Here is a 20,131-nt window from a genome sequence, read left to right as displayed (position 1 = left end):
AGATTTCCTCAGCCAGAGACTGTGTCTTTTACTTCTCGGCCCAGAGCCAGGTCTTTAATGTTTTTATACAAATAAATGAGTCCAGCCCAACCATGTGATTTGGAACAGTGGAGAAGTGAGGCATTGAAGAGTGAAGTGACCAGGGTCATCCGGTCCTGGCTCCCACCGAATTCAGGAAGTTGCTTTCCTGCAGACTGGGCACGTGGCCTCCACTGACTATGTCCACTGCTGGGCGCTGCCCACCATCCAGGGCCCCTTCTGGCTGTGGAGCCACACTTGGCCTCCATGGAACTCTTCCACTGGTCCCACGTTGCCCCCTACACCATGTGTCCACTTTCCACACCTTTCCTCTAGGCAGTGATGCCTCCTGGGAGTCTTCATAGGACATGCTTCTCTCTGAGGGGTCGGGGGGAGCATTCAGGGCCTGAGTCTCCTGAATCTGAGAGCCCTGGGCAGGAAGGCAATGCCACCTTTGTCATGGGCTGAGTGGGAGAGAGCTGATGACCCCCACCCGTGCCTTGCCAGGACTCTGAAGGGATCCAGCTCCAACATTTCCTCTTCACCTGAGGTGGCTGCTTTCTCCTGTAAAGACAGACATGCCCTTCACAGCATGGAAGCTACAAACACTGGGAGGAGGCTGGAAGATGCAGATCACAGGTGCCCTGGACACCATATAGATTTATTGGTTGGCCAGTGAAAGAGTCCCTGTGTTCTCCTCATGGTGACCTCCTTGCCCTTCCCGAGGGAGTCCCTAGATGTTGGAGAGACCCTTGCACACCGTGTCCTTTGCAGCTAGTCCTCTGTCTGCATGGATGATCCAGTCAGAAATGGGGGTGTAGAAAGGGGCTCTGTTGCTATCGGCCAAGAAGAATTCCATGCCTCAGGGTAGGGACCGAGATGGCTGAAGGGGACATGGGACGGGGTGAGGAGGAGTGGGGGGTAGGTTGATGGGGTTGGGCCTGGGGCATGTGTGCAGGAACCAGGACAGGCCCCAACCCTCTTCAGGATTAGCCATGTCACTGTGGCCATCCTGCAGCCTCTATAAGACCTCCCGACTTGCCCAGAGAGGACCAGATGGCTGTTGTGGCCTGCCTCTGAGAGCCCACAGCATGCTCTTTCTTGACTTACATGGTGAGGCCTGATGGCTCAGACTTGAACTTGTAGGGCGCCTGCCCCCACCCATTCCCCTCTTCTCTTTTCCTGCCTTCCTAGAGCCCCTGGTTCTCTGATGGCCTCTCTGTGGCTTCTTAAGCTAGCCCCACCTGCTGCAGGCCTTAGGTTCTCCTCCCCCAGGTATGGCTGCAGCGTCATCTCCCCAGGACCCTCCCTCCATAGAGTGTGGCTGCTAACCTCCAGGGGAAACCACACCCCAGGGTATGACAAAGGCCCCATAGGAGGCTCTACACAGGTGGTATTCTCAGAGTTGAGGCTTCACACCTGGCTTCCCAATTCCTTCCAGAAGGTCCTTCCAGCTTTAACTCTTACTACCCCAAGGGTGGCATTCAAACTCCCTTCCCCCACAAAGGCTCTTTTTATTTTCTTGGCATGGCACTCGAAGCTCCAAGCAGGGCAGAACAAGAGGAGTCTGTGTCCCCTGGTGTCCTCTGGAGACACCAGGCTGGCTGCGCCATGCTGAGTGGTGTGGGCCTCATGGTCGGTGATCCAAGCAGCTCCCTCTCCAACATGTAGGCTCCTCTTGCCATCTTTGGGCGTGGTCACTGCATGGCCACTGGCAGGGCATGGACATCGATAGGAGGTGTCAGGGAAAGTGGGAGCCAGTGGCATGAATTTAGAGCCTGGGCCTTTAAGTAAGTGCTCAGAATCAGCCTACATCGTGGGGAATACCAAATGAGTAAGCCTCTGGATACTCTCCACCCTCTTCTCCCACATTTCCTGGCAAAGGCAGTTGGTTAGGCTCTCTGGGGGACCCTAGGACCACCCTGTGGTCCCATTCTAGCTCCCAGCACCCCCAGGATGACTGCATGTTCACATGCTACTCATTGACTTTTAGGGGAGGGAGCCAAGCCCAGACTGCCCCTCCCCTACTCCCCCAGTCCTGGATATAGGCCTGTGTCGGATTTAAGAAGAGATGCTTGTCCTAACATCTTGATGATGTGGGCTGCCACTGTGCCACCTCCCGTGCTTCCTCTCGGTGCCCCAGTACCTCCCCTCTCTCTAGCAGATGTCACTTGAGGGGGCGTTTCTGAGAACAACCAGATCCAAGAAGAAAAAGCAGACTGTACCCCGTAGCACTTGTTAGCCTATTGGGCCCCATATGGGCAAGTTTATCTGTTGTTCCTGCCAGGTGAGTCAACGGAGATGGAACATTCATTTATTGGGGCCAATGTACCATGTTAGAGTGGTTCTGAAAAGTCCAGCATGCAGGGCTCCCCCCCCAATCCCTCAGGTCTCCGAGAAACCAGACCCGGGGGCAGCAGGGGAGGGGAAGGGCTGATGAAGGCAGGGAAGAGGGAGAGTTCAAGGTGGCAGTTCGGAGCTCCTAGATGCGCCGCTAGGGGCTAGGGGAAGGGAGGCGGGCCTGGGGACAGACGAGGGAGCAAAGCAGAGGAAGGCAGGGAGGCATTCTCTTGAGGCTTGGTTTTATTGTGCAGTTCTCTTTGTCCTCAGCGATATACTATAAGCTGTGGTGCACTCTACAGTCACAGGACAGGGTGCAGCTGCCGGGGTGGGGGGGGGGGGCGGGGAGCTGGGTGTTGGGAAAAGCCATCTGTCGAGGCATGTCCTGCATACAGGTCTCACTCCACGGGCTGCCGCAGACCCCCTCCAATCCCCCAGGTCCCCGAGAAGCCAGACCTGTGGGGCAGAGGGCTGCCGGAAGGCTCAGCCGCCAGCCGGCAGGGAAAGAAGAGCCTCCCAAACACTTGGGCCAAACTCTCCTCTGCTCTGAGACTCCACCTGGCCTGGCTTACTGCCTCCAGGTCAGAGATCTGGAAGCTTGTAGGAGCTTGGGACAGGCTGGGAGGAGGCTGGTCCTCTGCCACCCTCTCAACTGCTGGCTGAGGCAGTGAGGGACAGTAGGCTCTTCATTTTATTTTCATCAGGTAGAGAGGGATGATGGACCCTCTCTTCTACCCTGTCTCCAGCCCTCCATTAGCACTGCTCCCAGGCAGAATCTGCTTTTTCACTGGGCCACACCAGGCCCAAGGCCCCTAGGGGACCTCTGCAGTGGTAAAAGGACGGCTTCTTGCTGTGGCAGAGAATGCTCCTGGAGACATTCAGTTCTTTCCTCTTGTGATGGGCCACACCAGGCCCAAGGCCCCTAGGGGACCTCTGCAGTAGTAAAAGGACGGCTTCTTGCTATGGCAGAGAATGCTCCTGGAGACATTCAGTTCTTTCCTCTTGTGATGGGCCACAAATGCTTGGCAGTGCCCTCACATCCGGCGTCTTCGGGCACCATCCCTGCCTGCTGAGGGATGTGCTAGGCCCAGATGCACCTCCTCCTCCTCCAGGTCTCGCCTAGGCTGCTGGTCCTGGTGGGCAAGGATGACCCCCCCTTGTCCCCCTGGGACTGGGACCCCTCTATCCTTCTACCCCTCCCATGCCCTCACTCTCCATCACGTCCCCAACCCTGGCTTCCCTTTTCACAAATTCCCAAAGAAAAAGAAGGATAAACCAGACAGAAGCAACTCTGGCACCAAGAGTACAAAAAAAAAAAAAAAAAAAAAAGACAGCCAGTGGCGTGCAGAGAGGGTGGCAGGGGGGCGGAGGGGCGGGTAGGTGATGCATGCGGCAGTGGGATTCCTTATGAGGGGCGGGGTCCCCATTGCTCCTCAAGATGTGTGAGGGATGCGGGGAGGGGCTCAGCAACTCGTCTCTGGACTGGGCAATCACAGGGAGATGAAGTCCATGGCCTGCAGGAGAGGCAGGGAGAGCAGGAGCATCAGCAGCCCCGACGTGTTCTGGGCCAGCAGGCTTATGCCCTCACACTTGACCAGTTTGTCTGTGGAGAGAGAATGGGGGGGAGGGACAGGGCAGGAATGAAGAGGGACCGGGATTCAGGCAGGCACAGGCCCCGAGCTGGGGCCTATTCCCTTGGGCAGGCTGGTGTCACGATGTCTTAGCTGGAACCAGGGCCAGTCTGCTCTAGGAGAACCAACTATTTTTCCCATTTGCAGGTTCCTGAGCTCTTGAACAAACATCATATCAAATCTTTTATCGAGCATCTTCAAAAGGAAACCGTGGGTGAGGTAGCTAGTGTCATTCCTGTCTTCTGGGCGGGGGTGGAGGAGGATTGGGGAGGCCAGGTGATCTGCCCAGTCATGGTAGAAGTGTCTGCGACACCGTTCCGCCTGTCTCACTGTCCCCCCAGCGTTTCCTCCCATACACACGGTAGGCAGTGGTTCCCCAGGGCGCCAGGCAGCCGCTGCTGGGGGGCGGGGGGAAGAGAGAGGTTCTGGGGCTCCTCTTGTCTCTGGCCCGGCCAAGGGGACTACCTGCTGTCCTAGCCAGCCCTCTCCTCCCTAGCCTCCCTCTCCCAGCTCACTTGGCCTTGTTGGGAGCTTGCCTTACCTCTGAGCACAGAGACAGTCTTGCTGGAGGTGACGGGAGGCTGGCCAGAGAGCCGGAGTTCACATGTGTACGTCCCCTCGTCCTTCGTGGTGAAGCTGGATAAGTAGAGGACCTTGATGTTGTACTTGCTGGTGAAGTTGGTTCGGGAGCGGTATGAGTGCTCAGGCACCCCCATAGTGCCATAGAGCACGTGCTTCTTTTTCTCCCGGGTCAGGCTGAACTCATACTGGATGGGCGAGGTGGTGGTATTCTCGTGGCGGCAGTCCAGACGAAGGCTCTGGTCCACCAGGCAGGCTGTCAGGCTGGTCACTTCCTGCGCACGGACTCCCTGCAAGACTGGCACCAGCGGTGCCCACTCCCAAGTTGGGGGGGCCTGCAGAGCAGGGGGCCTCCCACCCACAGTAATAGGAGAGAATGGTCTGGCCAGGGAGGGCACAAGGGTCTGCTCTTTGGGCCCCTCTCCCCACCCCAGAGGTCCCTGTGGGCCACTTCCGCTTTTCTGCTGCAGACCCAGCCTCCTTCCCTCATCTTCTTTAGTCTTGGGCATCCCGGGGGGGGGGGGCAGGAGATCTTGGGGAGTTGATGTAGGCTCCCGGTTCCCATTTGGAGATTCCAGCTCAGTATGGGGCAGACTCAGTGGGCTGTTTTTTCCAAAAACCGCCTCAGGCAGCCAGAAGATGAACTAGGTTACTCAGCAGATTTAGGGATGAAAAAGAGCCCTCTCTCCTCAACCACCTCCTCCTTCTGAGGTTGGGAGGAAGAAGCTAGCTTCTCTGAAGGGAAGGAAGCCAAGGTGCTTGGAATCCCAGCCCTGCCCCTTGCCCAGTACCTGTCAACAAAAGAGCGAAGCCAATGGTGGGGTTCATGGTGCCCGGAGCTCAGTCCTTGATCTGGGGGTGCAACAGTATAGGAATCAGCCAGGAGATGGGGCAGGTGGGCCCACACTTACTGCTAGGGCTGGGGGCCTCTGGGACACATGGCCGTGGCAGGCATGCAAGCTTCTCTCTGCGGTCCTCCCCTCCCACTTAGGAGTGAACGTGACACTGCCACTTGGTGCTTCCCCCCTTGGGGAAAGTAAAGGGAGGGAGAACACACCGTATGATGGTGTGTCTCTGTGTGGAAAACTTGGAGTAAAGTGATTTTGACCATTTCCTTTTTCCTTCAGGAAGGCAGGGACATCCTATTTCCTAATTGTGGCAAAGTAGAGCTAGTGCGAAATTTACTACCTTCATCATTTTTAAAAAAGATTTGTCTATTTTAGAGAGAGAGACCACGTGTGCAAGGGAGGGGGGAGGAGCAGAGGGAGAGGGAGGGGGAATGAGTCTCAAGCAGATCTGTGCCCCCTGCCTAGTGCGACCCAGCGCTTGATCAGGACGCTGAGCTGAAACCAGGAGTCAGTGGCTTAACTGGCTGCTCCACCCAGGTGCCCCTGTCTTAATCATTTTTAAGTGTACAATTCAGTGGTGTTATATTCACTCACATCGTTGTGCAGGCAATCTCCAGAACTCTCTTTATCTTGAAACACTAAAATTCTACCCATTACACAAGAACTCCCCATTTGGGGAATTTTCTGTTTCTTGTTCAGAAGAAAATCCCTAATGCCCAAACAGTTCCTGGCATATAATAGATGCTCAAAAGATCCTGAATGAATGAATGAAGGAACTTTAGATACCCACAGGGTTGTGATGGGGATTAAGAAGAATGACTAACATCTGCCACTAGGACTGCTCCATAGTGAGTGACCCATAAATGTTAATTCCCTTCCTCTAGAAAGGGCTGTGTGGCTAAGGTGCTTCCAGATGGGCCCGTAGTTGGCACACAGCTAAGGCACACAGTGCTCTCTGATTGCATATGTTCTCTGATTGCATAGGAACCAAGATGTTTCCAAATGTCCAGCTCTCTGGGCAGGCCTCCTGGGCCTGCAGTTTTCCAGTCTGGCTTCAATAGACTCCCTGCCTAAGCTCTGTGCCCTGCCTTTTTTCAAAGCCTAGTCTGGATCAACATCCTGGTGTCACGGAGCAGGTAGCCTGGCCTGTCCGCACTGATGCTGGCCAGGGAGAGACCACACAGGAGGGGCTTGTGCCTGGGAGGGCCCACGGGGCCCTGATGGGTGTACCGCTGGCTGCATCCAAGGCCCCCCTGGCGCTCTGTCCTGCGGCCAGGCGAGGCTGGGGTCCTGCAGCGCCCAGGAGCTGCAGTCGGTACACTCTTGGGAAATATAACCGAGAGGGTCCCAGGGGGTGCTGCTGGGGAAGAGAGGGGGTCAGCATCTGGCTTTGATTCGCACACACTGAGTTACGGAGGTGCGAGCTCGAGATCTAGGAGGGAAAAGGGGAAGCCTGGGCTAGAACCTGGGGATGAAATGGGGCTGGGGCTGGAGAGGGATGGAGAGCCAAAGGGATGGTTAGAGAGCGGCAGGGGAGGCACAGATGTTTTCATTTCCTCTGCCTGGTGTCCCCGCAGCCCAGAACCCAGAGAAGTTCTGCACTCCCTCCCTCTCCAGCCCCCGCACCCGCCCACCCCCGTTCGGCTAGCCCCACCCTCATTCCGTTTCCGTATTCCACCCGTCTCCTCTCCCAATTGAGGTCCCCCTTCCCCCTCTCATCCTTTCCCAGTTCTCCCCTCCCCCGTCTGCCCGCCTTCCAGTCCCCGCCCGCGGCACTGCGGTTTCCCTGTCCTTTGACGCCCCGCACCCAGCCCGCTGCGAGGTCGCAGGGCAGAGATTCCCTCCACCTCTCGGTCATCCGTTCTCTCCCGCAATGTCGCGGCCCCCACCCCACGTCTTTGCGAGCCAGGTTTGGGGACGTCTGCGTGGAGAACAGAACCCAAGGCTGTCCTTGGCGCTTTTCGTCCCGGTTCTCCTCCTGCGCCCCAGCCCCAGGCAACCATCCCCTTAGGGGGTGAAAACCGGGGAGCGCCTTCCGCAAAAGGCGGGGTGCGGCACGGCCCCTGGCCTGCAGCAGTTGCGTCCCGCTCCCCCCCAACTTGGGAAGCAGACCCCCTACCCAAGCACGGCGAGGCTCCTTGCCAGGGCGCCCCCGAACCTTTTCTCGAAGCCTCGGGTTGGGAGGGCTTGCCTGGGCGCTTGGGGCCTCTCCCAGCGCCCCGGGTCCCGCCCTGGCTCCCGCTCCCACCTGGGCTCCTGTCGTCCGCCGCTGTAGCCTCCCCCGGACGCACCGCCGCCTCCAGTGGCTGCACCCTGCCCGCGCCCGCAGTTTTCACCAGGGGTGGGAGTGGAGGAGCGGGGAGGGCCCGGGGACGCGGCCAATCAGAGCCTGGGGAGGGGGGAGCGAGGAAGGATGGCATGGGGAGGAGGAAGGAGGAGGCGGTCCGGTATAGATGTGGGAGAGTGGCCGTCTGCCGCAGAAGGCGGACCTCACTCTCTGGCTGCCAGGCCAGGCCAGACCAGGGATAGGAGGGCTCAGGGCCCCGAGGATCAGGGTGGGGCAATGCGGGGAACGCTAGCTGCCTTCCAGAACCCTGAAATGATTGCTCCCCATTTTAGGCTTTAACCCTTTCTTCTGACTTAGGCTTCAGAAGCCGGTGGGAAAACCAAGGGGTAAGGAGTGGAGGATGCAGGCCAGCAACCCTCCCCTTTGGTCAGTGCCCCGCCTCCTCCCGCCGCCTCCTTTCCTTTTCAGCTGGAGCCCACCTCCCTGGAGGCTCCAGTGAGAAGTTTTGGAGTTGGAATATTCCAGGCTTTCTCCAAAGGAAGATGGTGGAGTGTTTTTCCACATTGGAGGAGACTTTCAGAGGCAAGGCAGGCACTGCATCCCATCCTTCCTGGTCCTGAGCCCTGCCCCACTCCCTCATCCATCCTAGAACACCCGATCCTTCAGGGGCTTTCTGCTCTGGGGCACTCAGTCTCCCTCAGTTTCTGGGCTGGCATCTCCCGGAACAGAGAGCTAGAATGTTCTCGATTTCATATACTCCTCCTGACCCTCCCCTCCCCTCCTCCTGCCCCACCTCGACCCTGAGTTGTGTCTGCTTGTTTGGTCTTCAGACAAGAGAAGGAATACTGTTTTCTACCGAGCACTGCGCCAGGCGCATTACATCCATGGCTGTGTTGACCCCACAAAAATGTGCTGGGTTCATCCCATCCCACTCCCCATCCTGTTTCAATGGCTAGTAAGTGGGAGAACTGGCCAGTCACCCTGGGCTGTGGAACCGAATGTCCTCAGTACTGAGGCACTCCACCCCTGCATCCCAGCCCAGTGGGAGGGGACACTGTGGAACTGAGGGGAAGGGGAGGAGACAGGACCATCTAGAAAGGAATAGAGGAAACCAGGCTCTTAATCCCGTGAGGCACCCGCCCTAGCCCTATCAATTCAATTTCAAGTCGCCAGAAGCCTTTGGATCTTCTTTCTTTTTTTCATGGCCAGTGCCAATGACTTGTCTCTCCCACCCACAGGTGAAGTGAATTTTTTTAATCAAAGGTTTATTTGTTTGATTTGCATCCTCATGGCCTCTTTGTGAATTCTGGCTGGGGCATCCTGTGGGCTGGCCCTGCCTCCCTGCCATCTGCCTGCCCATTCTCCTATTTCTTCACAGAAGTCAGCCTGGCACCTTAACTGCAGTTTCCATTACTGCAGTGCTACTGTTGGAAGTCATCCCTGGGCTAGCAAGTGGGAGATTCACTTCCCTCTCCCTCCCTGGGAGGTTAGGTGGCCTCCCGGCACTCAGAGTGATGGGACTTTCTAACTGGAATGAGTTTCGAGGATGGTCTAGTCTAGGGGCCATTCACTGGGGTAAACAATAGAAGCTCCGGCGGGGGGTGGGGGAGGTTTATGAAAAATGCAGTTGTCCCTGCCTGCCTGGGATCTCCCTTGTCTAGCAGTACGCTGTATGTGTTTGCACTTTTCACAAGCTCCCCAGGGTCTGGGGAGTGCAGAATGCTGGTCTGGTGAGACCGTCTCTCTTCAGAGATCAGGTCACCTGGCTTCTCATTGTCTGCACAATGATTTTTAAGGCCCTGGATGTCCTGGCTCCTGGCTGTCAGCCTTCACCACTACCTCATCTTGCCCATTCATCTTCTGGCTACATTCCAGACACACTGGCCTCCTCCCTGTCAATGCACTTATGTGGTCTCTCCTGGTTAACAGCTTTCTGAGCTGTCCGGGGAGGTCTTTCCTGTTAGAGCACAGTTGCTTTAGGCTGGGGCCTAACCCTCCTCTCTCTCTCTCTCTCTCTCTCTCTCACACACACACACACACACACACACACACACACACATATGCACAGGCACACATACGGATGGGACTGGAGACAGTTCTTTTTTTTTTTTTTTTTTTTGGCAGAACATGTGGATACCCAGAGGCCTCTTAACTACAGAAGATATCTGGGCTCTGGCTAGACATGACCCTGGCTGCTATTTCCTGCTCTAGGGCAGAGTCTCTGAGTGTTGCTGGATGGAAGACCTGGCTGTACTATTTTGATAAGGTTATGAGGACCTGGCCTACTTTCTAGGTCCCCAAGCACTTTAGTTCAGGAAGGGGAGGGGAGTGTGGACTCTAGAGGGTATGGCAGTTGTCACAGAGTGACAGAAGCCATCCCATCATTTTGTAGCTGCAGACTGAGGTCCAAGAGGGGAAGGATTTGTCAAAGGACCAACAAGTACTTTGGACTTGTTAGGACTGGCTACCTCCTAGATCTCCTGACTCCACATACAGTGCTTTCCACTGCTCCCAGGGTGGGCCTTCTGACTTCTACTGGACTGATTTCGCTGGTCTGTAGTGAATAAGAAAAGCAAGTACAGTGTGGGATAGTCTAAATACAGCTGTGAGGTTGCCCCCTTGTTCTGATCACCTCCTCTTCACTGTGTTGATAAGGGAGGGATTTTTACACCTGGGTTTTGGAGATGGCTGAACACATGACCCCTGACACCAGACAGATGAGATGGACAGCAGCTTATTAGTCACGTATACTCACAGCCCAGAGGAGGGCACCACACACAGAAGTTGCACAGGAGCGGAGTGAACAGCCAGGAGCTATGCGAGGTAGGCTTTGTTTGTTAAGCATTGGCTTGCTGAATAATTCTGTGGGTTGGCATGGAACTGAAGCCCACTACTCAGAGATAGTTAGGAATTGTGCCTCATCCCCATGATAAGGAGGGTTGATTGGCTAGGGGAACTTATTAGCAGAAACTAAGTTGGAAGGAGGACTTGTGGTTAGGCTGTTGAGGTGCTCCAGATTTTTCATGTCAAGACAGCACATACTGTTGAGTCCTGATTTGGGGCTAATTGCGGTCTTATGGCAAATACCTGCCCTTCCTTGGGAAGGCCTATGCTTTGAAGCTAAGGTTATATCTCTTTGCTTCTTTGAAGTGGCAGTAGTCGGTGGTAGAAGGCATGTGTGTTTTTAATGTCCAAAGCCAAAAAAAGAAAAAAAGAAATTTGGTAACTTCTTGTTGAGCTGCAAATTTCTTTGGAAACGTGACTTGACTATGAAATTCAAAAATCTTGGAATCAAGGGCTCTACACTCTGCTTCCTCTCCTAATCTCTAGTTGAGGTCAGCTCCCCAAGTGAGGTCACTCTCTGAAGAAGTGCATATTTGGTTGGAGAGTATGACAAAGAATAAAATTTATCTCTTAGAACACAGGGCAGAGGGCAAGAGGGCAGAGCACCAATGGAGATGTAATATTTGACATTTTATTGATTGATTGATTGTTTGATTGAAGGAGAGGGAGAGAAACATGGGATTTGTTCCTAGGACCCTGGGATCATGACCTGAGCCAAAATCAATAGTCAGAGGCTCAACTGACTGAGCCATCCAGGCGCCCCTCAACATTTATTTAAAAACTTTATTCATGGGTGTATAATTATATAATTAAAAGACATTATTGATCTAGGTGCAATGTTCTAGGCACAGGGCTAGACCCTGGAATTACAAAGATCAACAGAGCACAATCTCTACCTTCAAAGGCTTGTCCAATGGTGGAAACAGAAATGGTATAGAGAGAGTTAGAAAGCAGTATGGTAAGGGCAATGGTAGGATGTGTATAGAGTATTGTGGGACTTCAAAGGAGGGGCAAGTGATGACCCAGTCTGTCAGACAGGGAGGTGAGATATGAATTGAGTCTTTAAAGATAAACGAGAGTTGCCCAGGTATGGTAGATTGTTACATTAATGGTCTCCAATGAATGATGCATCCCAGTACCCATGCCTTTTGTGTGATTCCCTTCCACGTTTATTCTGGGCTTGGCCATATAAACTGAGGTGCCTCAGTTTATATCAACCACTATTTAGGATCACCTAGCCCCCAGTTGACTGCCACATGAGTGATCACAAAAGCATGTGTAATCCAAACTGATGCCACATAGAACAGAAATAAACCATCCCAGGTAAGCCTACTAAAGTGGTTCTAAAACCTGGATACAGATTCTTTGGTATTGCTTCATCAAGAAGTAAAGTCTGGGGGCGCCTGGGTGGCTCAGTCGGTTAAGCGTCTGCCTTCAGCTCAGGTGATGATCCCAGGGTCCTGGGATCAAGCCCCGCATCGGGCTCCCTGCTGAGCAGGGAGCCTGCTTCTCCCTCTCCCACTCCCTCTGCTTGTGTTCCCTCTCTCACTGTGTCTCTCTCTGTCAAATAAATAAATAAAATCTTAAAAAAAAAAAAGAAAAAGAAGTAAAGTCTGTGTCCCCTCATGAATCTCAATGGGGAGGTAACTGTTTCAGTCAATAGAATATGGCAGAAATGATGCTAAAAGATTTTTGATTATTTACTTATTTATTTAAAAAAAAGATTTTATTTATTTATTTGAGAGAGAGTGCACAAGCCAGGGGGAGGGGAGGGGCAGAGGGAGGGGTAGAAGCAGACTCCTTGCTGAGCAGGGAGCCCAACATGGGACTCGATCCCAGGACCCTGAGATCATGACCTGAGCTGAAGGCAGATGCTTAACCGACTGAGCCACCCAGGTGCCCCAAGACTTTTGAATTTAGATCTTAAAAGGCCATGTAGCTTTTATTTTGTTTGCTGGAATGCTCCCTCTTATGGCCACTGTATAAAATGCCTGAGTGTCCTTAGGCCATGCTGTAAGGAAGCCCTAGTCACATGGAGAGGCATTATGTAGGCACTTTGGTAGACAGTCCCAGGAGAAGTTAACCTTCAGAGTCATTTCAACCCAGGCTCCAGACATGTAGATAAAGAAGCTTCCAGATAATCTTAGCACCAAAGCTGTTTGAGTTATCCACCTAGATGCTCACATTTTCAAACCGAGGCCCCAGATGTTGTGGGACAGAGACAAATCTGTCCACAGAATTCATTAGGTTAACAATATGGTGGTGGTTTTAAGCTATTGTTTTAGGTGGTTTGTTATGTAACAAACAAATATGATAACTAAATTGGTACCTAGAATTGTGGTGTTGTCTTAAAAGCCCAAACATGTGGCATTTGGAACTGGGTGGTGGGTGAAGGCTGGAATGAGAGGCAGCAAGAGTTGTGAGTGCCCTGGAAAGGGAGCTGGAAACTGCTTGGACCAAGGCTGATGAGTATAATATAGTGTTGAGGCCACCGGCATAAAGTGCGCCTAATGAATTTGTGGGTTTGGCTTAAGAGATGTAGAGGTGAGATGTTAAAAGTGCCATCTGGGTGCTTCCAGCTGGCATGTCAGGTGTTATAATGGAGAGATGAGCTAAATAAGGATCTGTCTAGTTTGCTGGGTTAGAAAGGAAAACTAGTTCTCATTTCCAGTCTCTCCAGCAGACAGCAGATTCCCCAAGTAAGAACTGGCCTAAAGGTAAAGACGAAATCAAGGGCATGAATTGTAGAACCTTTGTTAAGACCCCAAGAGGATTTAAGGTGGTGCCTAGTAGACCTTCTCAGTTAAACAAAAGGGTTTCTAAGAATAGTAAAGATGTTGTTTTATAGCTGAAGTAGAGTTTTCTTGAAATTAACTATATATGTGGCTTTTGGAGCAAGAAGTGAACCCAATAATACTTGTAGAAAAACCATAAAGTTTCGAAGATTATTGTTTTGGAAAAGACTCTGTGAGTTTGGGCTGAAAGGAACTGAAATAGTTAAAAAGTGAAAAGAGGCCTCTGGGCCACCAACTATCTATGGATAGAAGACTGGCCAATATTCACAAAGGCCTTCTCTTATGGAAAAGGAAATCTTCTCAGAGGGCAGAACCAGGAGCCCAGCAGGTGTAACTAGATGCCAAGGAGAACTGTACTCTATTCAAGGAACATCCCTGCCTCCAAAGGAAGGGTCCTGATAACAGAATCTGACTGGATTTCAGAATTGCTTTGAGTCAGTGATCACTGTGTGCCTCCTTATTTCTCTCTCTTTTAATGGGAGTATCTGTTGAGGCTCTCCTATGCTTGCTTCACGACTATATGCTGGGCACATGGAGGGCAGACATCTTGTCTCATTAGTTCACAGGTCTTTGGATCAAAAGGAGCCACATGTGAGGAGTTGTACCCCAGGAGGCTCAGCCACCTCCAGACTTGCTGCACATTGTGAGATCATGGACTTTGAGCCCGGTGTATGATTGGATACTATTTTGGGTGTTTTGGGAAGGATGAATAAATTTCACATGTGGAAGGCTGTGTGTGCATTAGGTAGGGGTAGAGGGCAGACTCTTAGATTGCTACGTTAATGGCCCCCCAGTGAGACACACCTCTTCCACACTGATTCTGGGCTAGCTATATGACATGCTTTAGTCCTCAGCAGATGTGACCTCAGCAACTGTGACACAGGCAGAGACTTCATAAGTGCTTGCCTATTAGGGTTTGCTTCTTGGAACCCCCTTGGCATGTGAGGAGCCCAGGCTAGCCATGGGGAGAGACCTGAGCTGAAATGTTCCAGCTGGCAACTTCACCCAATGGCTAGACACTGCGTGAGCCCCTCTTAGAGCATCCAGCCCCAGTGCACCTGTCAGCTGACCACAGTGCATGGGTGAGCCCAGCCAACTCAGTTTGGAGCATATGTATGCACTGTTCCAGCTATCTCTAACCAAACTGCTGATTCACAGAATTGTTGTTGCCTTTAGTTACTAGTCTGAGTGGTTTGATACACAGCAATAGATAACAAATAAATCAGATGAAGAGAAGGAAGGGCATTAAGACAGAGGAGATGGTATGAACAAAGACATAGAGAAAAAGCAAAGTGGGTGTGGGAAAATGCAGGCAGTTTGGAGTTGTCTGAGGCAGTGAATGTTGAGAGGGGACACTGGAAAAATGGGGAAGAGCCTTCCAAGAAAGCCCTTGTCTGTTTGGGTGTGGGTGATGGGGAATCATCGGTGGTCTACAGGAAGGGTGTGACATGGCCAGAGAGATGCATTCTTTAGAAAGATTACTCTAGAGTCAGAATAGGGGATGAACACAGGGCCATGCGGACCCTCTCCTGCCTAGGTTGTTTTTACTCTTGTAGGGGGTTCAGAGTCTGGCTAGGGTGGTAGAGGCCTGCTTCTGGGGAAGCAAGGTGGTATGATAGACACTGCCTTGAGGTCAGGGTCTGTGTCTGTCTTGTTTACTGTTGTATCTCTCTGGAGCCCCAGCACGAAGTTACTTCTCAATTTTATCTATCTATCTATCTATCTATCTATCTATCTATCTATCTATCTATCTATCTATCTATCATCTATCTGGCATATAGTTGACATACGTATTTTTTAAAGGTTATATTTAAATTCCAGGTAACATGCAGTGTAATATTAGTTTCAGGTGTACAACATAGTGATCCCACAATTACATACATTATGAAACACTCACCATGGTAAGTGTAGTTATCCTCTGTCATCATACAAAGGCATTACAATACTGTTGACTGTATTCCCTATGCTCTACTTTTCATCCCTGTGACTTATTTATTTTATAATTGGAAGTTTATACCTCCTAATTCCCTTCACCTATTTTGCCCATTCCCTCATCTCCCTCTTCTCTGGCAACTACTAGTTTGTTCTCTGTATTTATGTCTGTTTCTGTTTTTTCATGTGTTTTGTTTTTTAGATTCCACATATAAATGAAATTCTATGCTATTTGTCTCTCTCTGTCTGACTTATTTCACTTCGCATGATACCATCCATGTTTCTTGCTTTTTTGTGGCTGAGTAATATTCCATTGTGTACATCTACTACGTCTTTATCCAATCATCTATCAGTGAACATATAGGTTGCCTCCATATCCTGGCTATTGTAAAGTTGCAATAAACATAGGGGTGCCTATATTGTTAGTGTTTCATTTTCTTTGCGTAAATACCCCGAAGTGGAATTGATGGATCATATGGTAGTTCTGTTTTTAATTTACTGAGGAACCTCCATACTGTTTTCCATAGTGGCTGCACCGATTTACATTCCTACCCACAGTGCACCAGGGTTCCCTTTTCTCCACATGCTTGCCAGTGCTTGTTATTTCTTGTCTTTTTGATACTAGCCATTCTGACTGGTGTGGGGTAATATCATAGTGGTTGTGATTTGCATTTCCCTGATGATTAGTGATGTTGAACATCTTTTTCATGTGTCTGTTGGTCATGATATGTCTTCTTTGGAAAAATGTTTATTCAGGTTCTCTGGTCATTTTTTAATAACATTGATTGTTTTTGTTTGTTTTTGGAGGTGAGTTGTATGAATTCTTTATATATTTTGGATATTAACTCCTTATCAGATATATCATTTGCAAATATCTTTCCCCATTCAGGAGGTTGCCTTTTCATTTTGTTGATGGTTTTCTTCATTGTGCAAAAGCTTTTTAGTTTGATGTAGTCCCAATTGTTTATTTTGCTTTTATTGCCAATGCCTGAGGAGACAAATTAAAAAAATATTGCTAAGACTGATGTATAAGAGGTTACTGCCTATGTTTTTTTTTTAGGATTTTTATGGCTTCAGGTTTTACATTTGGGTCTGTAATCCATTTTTAAAAAATATTTTATTGTTATGTTAATCACCATACATTACATCATTAGTTTTTGATGTAGTATTCCATGATTCATTGTTTGCATATAACACTCAGTGCTCCATGCAGTACATGCCCTCTTTAATACCCATCACCAGGCTAATCCATCCTCCCACCTCCCTCCCCTCTAGAACCCTCATAGTTTATTTTTGTGTATGGTTTGAGAAAATGGTCCAGTTTCGTTCTTTTGCATGTATCTGTCTAGTTTTCCCAATACCACTTACCAAAGATTGTCTTTTATCCATTGTATCTTCTTGCCTCCTTTGTCAAAAATTGACAATATAAGTGTGGGATTATTTCTGGGCTGCCTATTCGATTCCATTGATTTGTGTATCTGTTTTTGTGCCAGTACTGTACTGTTTTTTTCCTATAGCTTTGTAGTAAAGTTTGAAATCTGAGACTGTGGTATCTCCAGCTTTGTTCTTTTTTCTCAATATTGCTTTGGCTATTGGGGTCTTTTGTGGTTCCATAAAAATTTTAGGATTTTTGTTCTAGTTCTGTGAGAAATACTGCTGGTATTTTAATAGGGATTGCATTGCATGTCATCCTTGTGCAGGGACCATGCTAATCTTCTCTGTATTGTTTCACTTTTAGTATACGTGCTGCTGAAGTGAGCACTGATAGGGATCGCATTGAATCTGTAGATTGCTTTGGGTAGTATGAACATTTTAACAATATTCTTTCAGTTCATGAACATGGTATATCTTTCCATTATTTGAGTCATCTTCAATTTCTTTCATTAATATCTTACAGTTTTCAGAGTATAGCTCTTTCACCTCCTTTGTTAAATTTATTCCTAGGTATTTTATTCTTTTTGATGCAATTGTAAATGGGATTGTTTTCTTAATTTCTCTTTCTGCTAGTTTATTATTGGTGTGTAGAAACACAACAGATTTCTGTATATTAATTTTGTATACAGAAACTTTGCTGAATTTGTTTATTCTAACAGATTGCTTGTGTGTGTGTGTGTGTGTGTGTAGTCTTCAGGGTTTTCTCTTTATTGTATCATGTCGTCAGCAGATAGTGACAGTTTTACTTCTTCCTTACCAATTTGGATGTGTTTTATTTCTTTTTCTTGTCTGATTGCTATGGGTAGGACTTCCAGTACTATATTGAATACACGTGGTGAAAGTGGACATTCTTGTCTTGTTCTTGATCTTAGAGAAAAAGCTTTCAGCTTTTTACCATTGACTATGATGTTAGCTGTGATCTTGTCATATGTGGCCTTTATTATGTTGAGGCATGTTCCCTCTATACCCATTTTGTTGAGAGTTTTTATCATGAATGGATGTTGAATTTTTTTCAAATGTTTTTCTGTATCTATTGAGATGCTCATATGACTTTTACCCATCATTTTGTTAATATGGAGTACCATGTTGATTGATTTGTGGTTATTGAACCATCCTTGCATCCCTGGGATAAGTTCCACTTGATTGTGGTGAATCATCTTTTTAATATATTGTTGAATTCAGTTTGCTAATATTTTTTAAGGAATTTTGCATCTGTGTTCATCAGGAATATTGGCCTGTTCTTTTCTCTCTCTCTCTCTCTCTCTTTCTTAAGTAGGTTCAAGACCCAGCATGGAGCCCAATGCAGGGCTTAAACTCACAACTCTGAGATCGAGACCTGAGCTGAAATCAAGAATTGGATGCTTAACTGACTGAGCCACCCAGTGGCTTACTCTCTCTCTCTTTCTCTTTCTTTCTTTCTTTTCTAGTGTTTTTGTCTGGTTTTGGTATTAAGGTAATGCTGGGCTCATAGAATGAATTTGGAATTTCTCTTTCTTCCTGATTCAGTCTTGGAAGATTGTATATGGTTCTAGGAATTTATCTGTTTCCTCTAGGTTTGTTGGTGTATAACTTTGCATAGTATTTCTTTCTTTCTTTTTTTTTTTAAAGATTTTATTTATTTATTTATTTATTTTTAAAGATTTTATTTATTTATTTGAGAGAGAGAATGAGAGAGAGAGAGCACATGAGAGGGGGGAGGGTCAGAGGGAGAAGCAGACCCCCTGCTGAGCAAGGAGCCCGATACGGGACTCGATCCCGGGACTCCAGGATCATGACCTGAGCCGAAGGCAGTCGCTTAACCAACTGAGCCACCCAGACGCCCCAAGATTTTATCTATTTTTTGAGAGAGAGAGAGGGAGCACAAGCTGCATGGAGTGCAGAGCCTGACACGGGGCTGGATCTCATGACCATGAGATCACGATCTGAGCTGAAACCAAGAGTTGGCTGCTTAACTGATTGAGCCACCCAGGTGTCCCTCATAGTAGTTTCTTGTAATCCTTTGTATATCTGTGGTGTCAATTATAATCTATCTTTTATTTCTGATTTTATTTATTTGAGTTCTCTCTCTTTTGATGGGTTGGGTTTGTTTGTCTTTTCAAAAAACCAGCTCTTAGTTTCATTGATCTTTTCTAGTTTTTTTGGTCTGTATTTCATTTATTTCCACTCTGATCTTTATTATTTCCTTCCTTCTACTATCCTTGGACTTTATTTGTTCCTTTTCTAATTCCTTTAATTATAAAGTTAGATTATTTATTTGAGATTTTTCTTATTTCTTGAGGTAGGCCTGTATCACTGTGAATTTCCCTCAGAACTGCTTTTGCTGTGTCCCAAGGATTTTGAACTATTGTGTTTCCATTTTCATTTGTCTCCAGGCATTTTTTGATTTCCTCTTTGATTTCTTCATTGACTCATTGGTTGTTTAGTAGCATGTTGTTTAGCCTCCACATGTTTGTGTTTTTAGTAGTTTTTTTCTGGAAACTGCTACTTTCTTACTATTTTGGTTGGAAAAGATGCTTGATATGATTTTATTCTTAAATTTACGGACACTTGTTTTCTGGTCTACCATGTGGTCTATCCTGGAAAATGTACCATGTGCACTTGAATGGAATGTGTATTCTGCTCCTTTTTAGATGGAATGTTCTGTATATATTTTGTATTTATCTTGTTAAGTCCGTCTGGTTTAATGTGTCATTCAAAGTCACTGTTTCCTTATTGATTTCTGTCTGGATGATCTATCCAGTGATGTAAGTGGGGTGTTAAAGTTCCCTACTATTATTGTATTATTGTCAATTTCTCCTTTTATGTCTGTTAATATTAGCTTTGTATATTCAGTTGCTCCTGTGTTGGGTGCATAAATATTTATAATTGTTATATTCTCTTGTTGGATTGATCTGCTTATCACAATGTCATGCCTTTCTTTGTCTTCTGTTACAGTTTTTGTTTTAAAGTTCATTTTGTCTGATATAAGTATTGCTACCCCAGCTTTTTTTTTTCACTTTCATTTGCATGGGGTATCTTTTCTCATCCCTTCACTTTCTTTCTTTTTTTTTTTTTAAAGATTTTATTTATTTATTTGAGAGAGAGAGAATGAGAGAGAGCACATGAGAGTGGGGAGGGTCAGAGGGAGAAGCAGACTCCCTGCCGAGCAGGAGCCCGATGCGGGACTCGATCCAGGGACTCCAGGATCATGACCTGAGCCGAAGGCAGTTGCTTAACCAACTGAGCCACCCAGGCGCCCTCCCTTCACTTTCAATCTGCATGTTTCTTTAGGTCTGACATGTGTCTCTTGTAGGCAGCATATAGATTAGTCTTGTTTTTTTATCCATTCAGTCACCCTATGTCTTTTGATTGGAACATATAGCCCATTTATATTTAAAGTAATTATTGGGGCGCCTGGGTGGCTCAGATGGTTAAGCGTCTGCC

The 20,131-nt window shown here is 48.5% G+C and overlaps 1 protein-coding gene, 1 long non-coding RNA gene and 1 pseudogene across 5 annotated transcripts in view; 1 reads left to right on the top strand and 2 right to left on the bottom strand.

Annotated features, from left to right (window-relative positions):
* The window catches only part of LOC123857729 (uncharacterized), a 259,889-nt gene that overhangs the window by 29,392 nt on the left and 210,366 nt on the right, over positions 1-20,131 (top strand). The gene's annotated exons all lie outside the window — the stretch shown is intronic.
* THY1 (Thy-1 cell surface antigen) lies at positions 2,317-7,801 on the bottom strand. 3 transcript variants are annotated; one of them, XM_045894837.3, is made up of 4 exons: positions 7,665-7,801; positions 5,360-5,420; positions 4,531-4,866; positions 2,317-3,961 (listed from the first exon to the last, which is right to left on the bottom strand). In XM_045894837.3, the coding sequence occupies exons 2-4, from the start codon at positions 5,394-5,396 to the stop codon at positions 3,849-3,851; spliced, it is 486 nt and encodes a 161-aa protein (XP_045750793.1). In that variant the 5' UTR covers positions 5,397-5,420; positions 7,665-7,801; the 3' UTR covers positions 2,317-3,848. The 3 variants fall into 3 exon arrangements, with proteins under 3 accessions (XP_045750793.1, XP_045750794.1, XP_045750795.1); XM_045894838.3 differs by having other exon boundaries at positions 7,575-7,729; XM_045894839.3 differs by lacking the exon at positions 7,665-7,801 and adding an exon at positions 7,536-7,663.
* LOC123858064 (U6 spliceosomal RNA) lies at positions 16,938-17,036 on the bottom strand (annotated as a pseudogene).

This window comes from Mirounga angustirostris, unplaced genomic scaffold, assembly GCF_029215605.1.
Source record: "Mirounga angustirostris isolate CCGP_5_RB_7025 unplaced genomic scaffold, mMirAng1.0.hap1 SCAF_13, whole genome shotgun sequence".
NCBI lineage: Eukaryota > Metazoa > Chordata > Mammalia > Carnivora > Phocidae > Mirounga > Mirounga angustirostris.
Note: the sequence above shows the minus strand (reverse complement) of the source record. Positions and strands in the feature narration are given on the sequence as shown.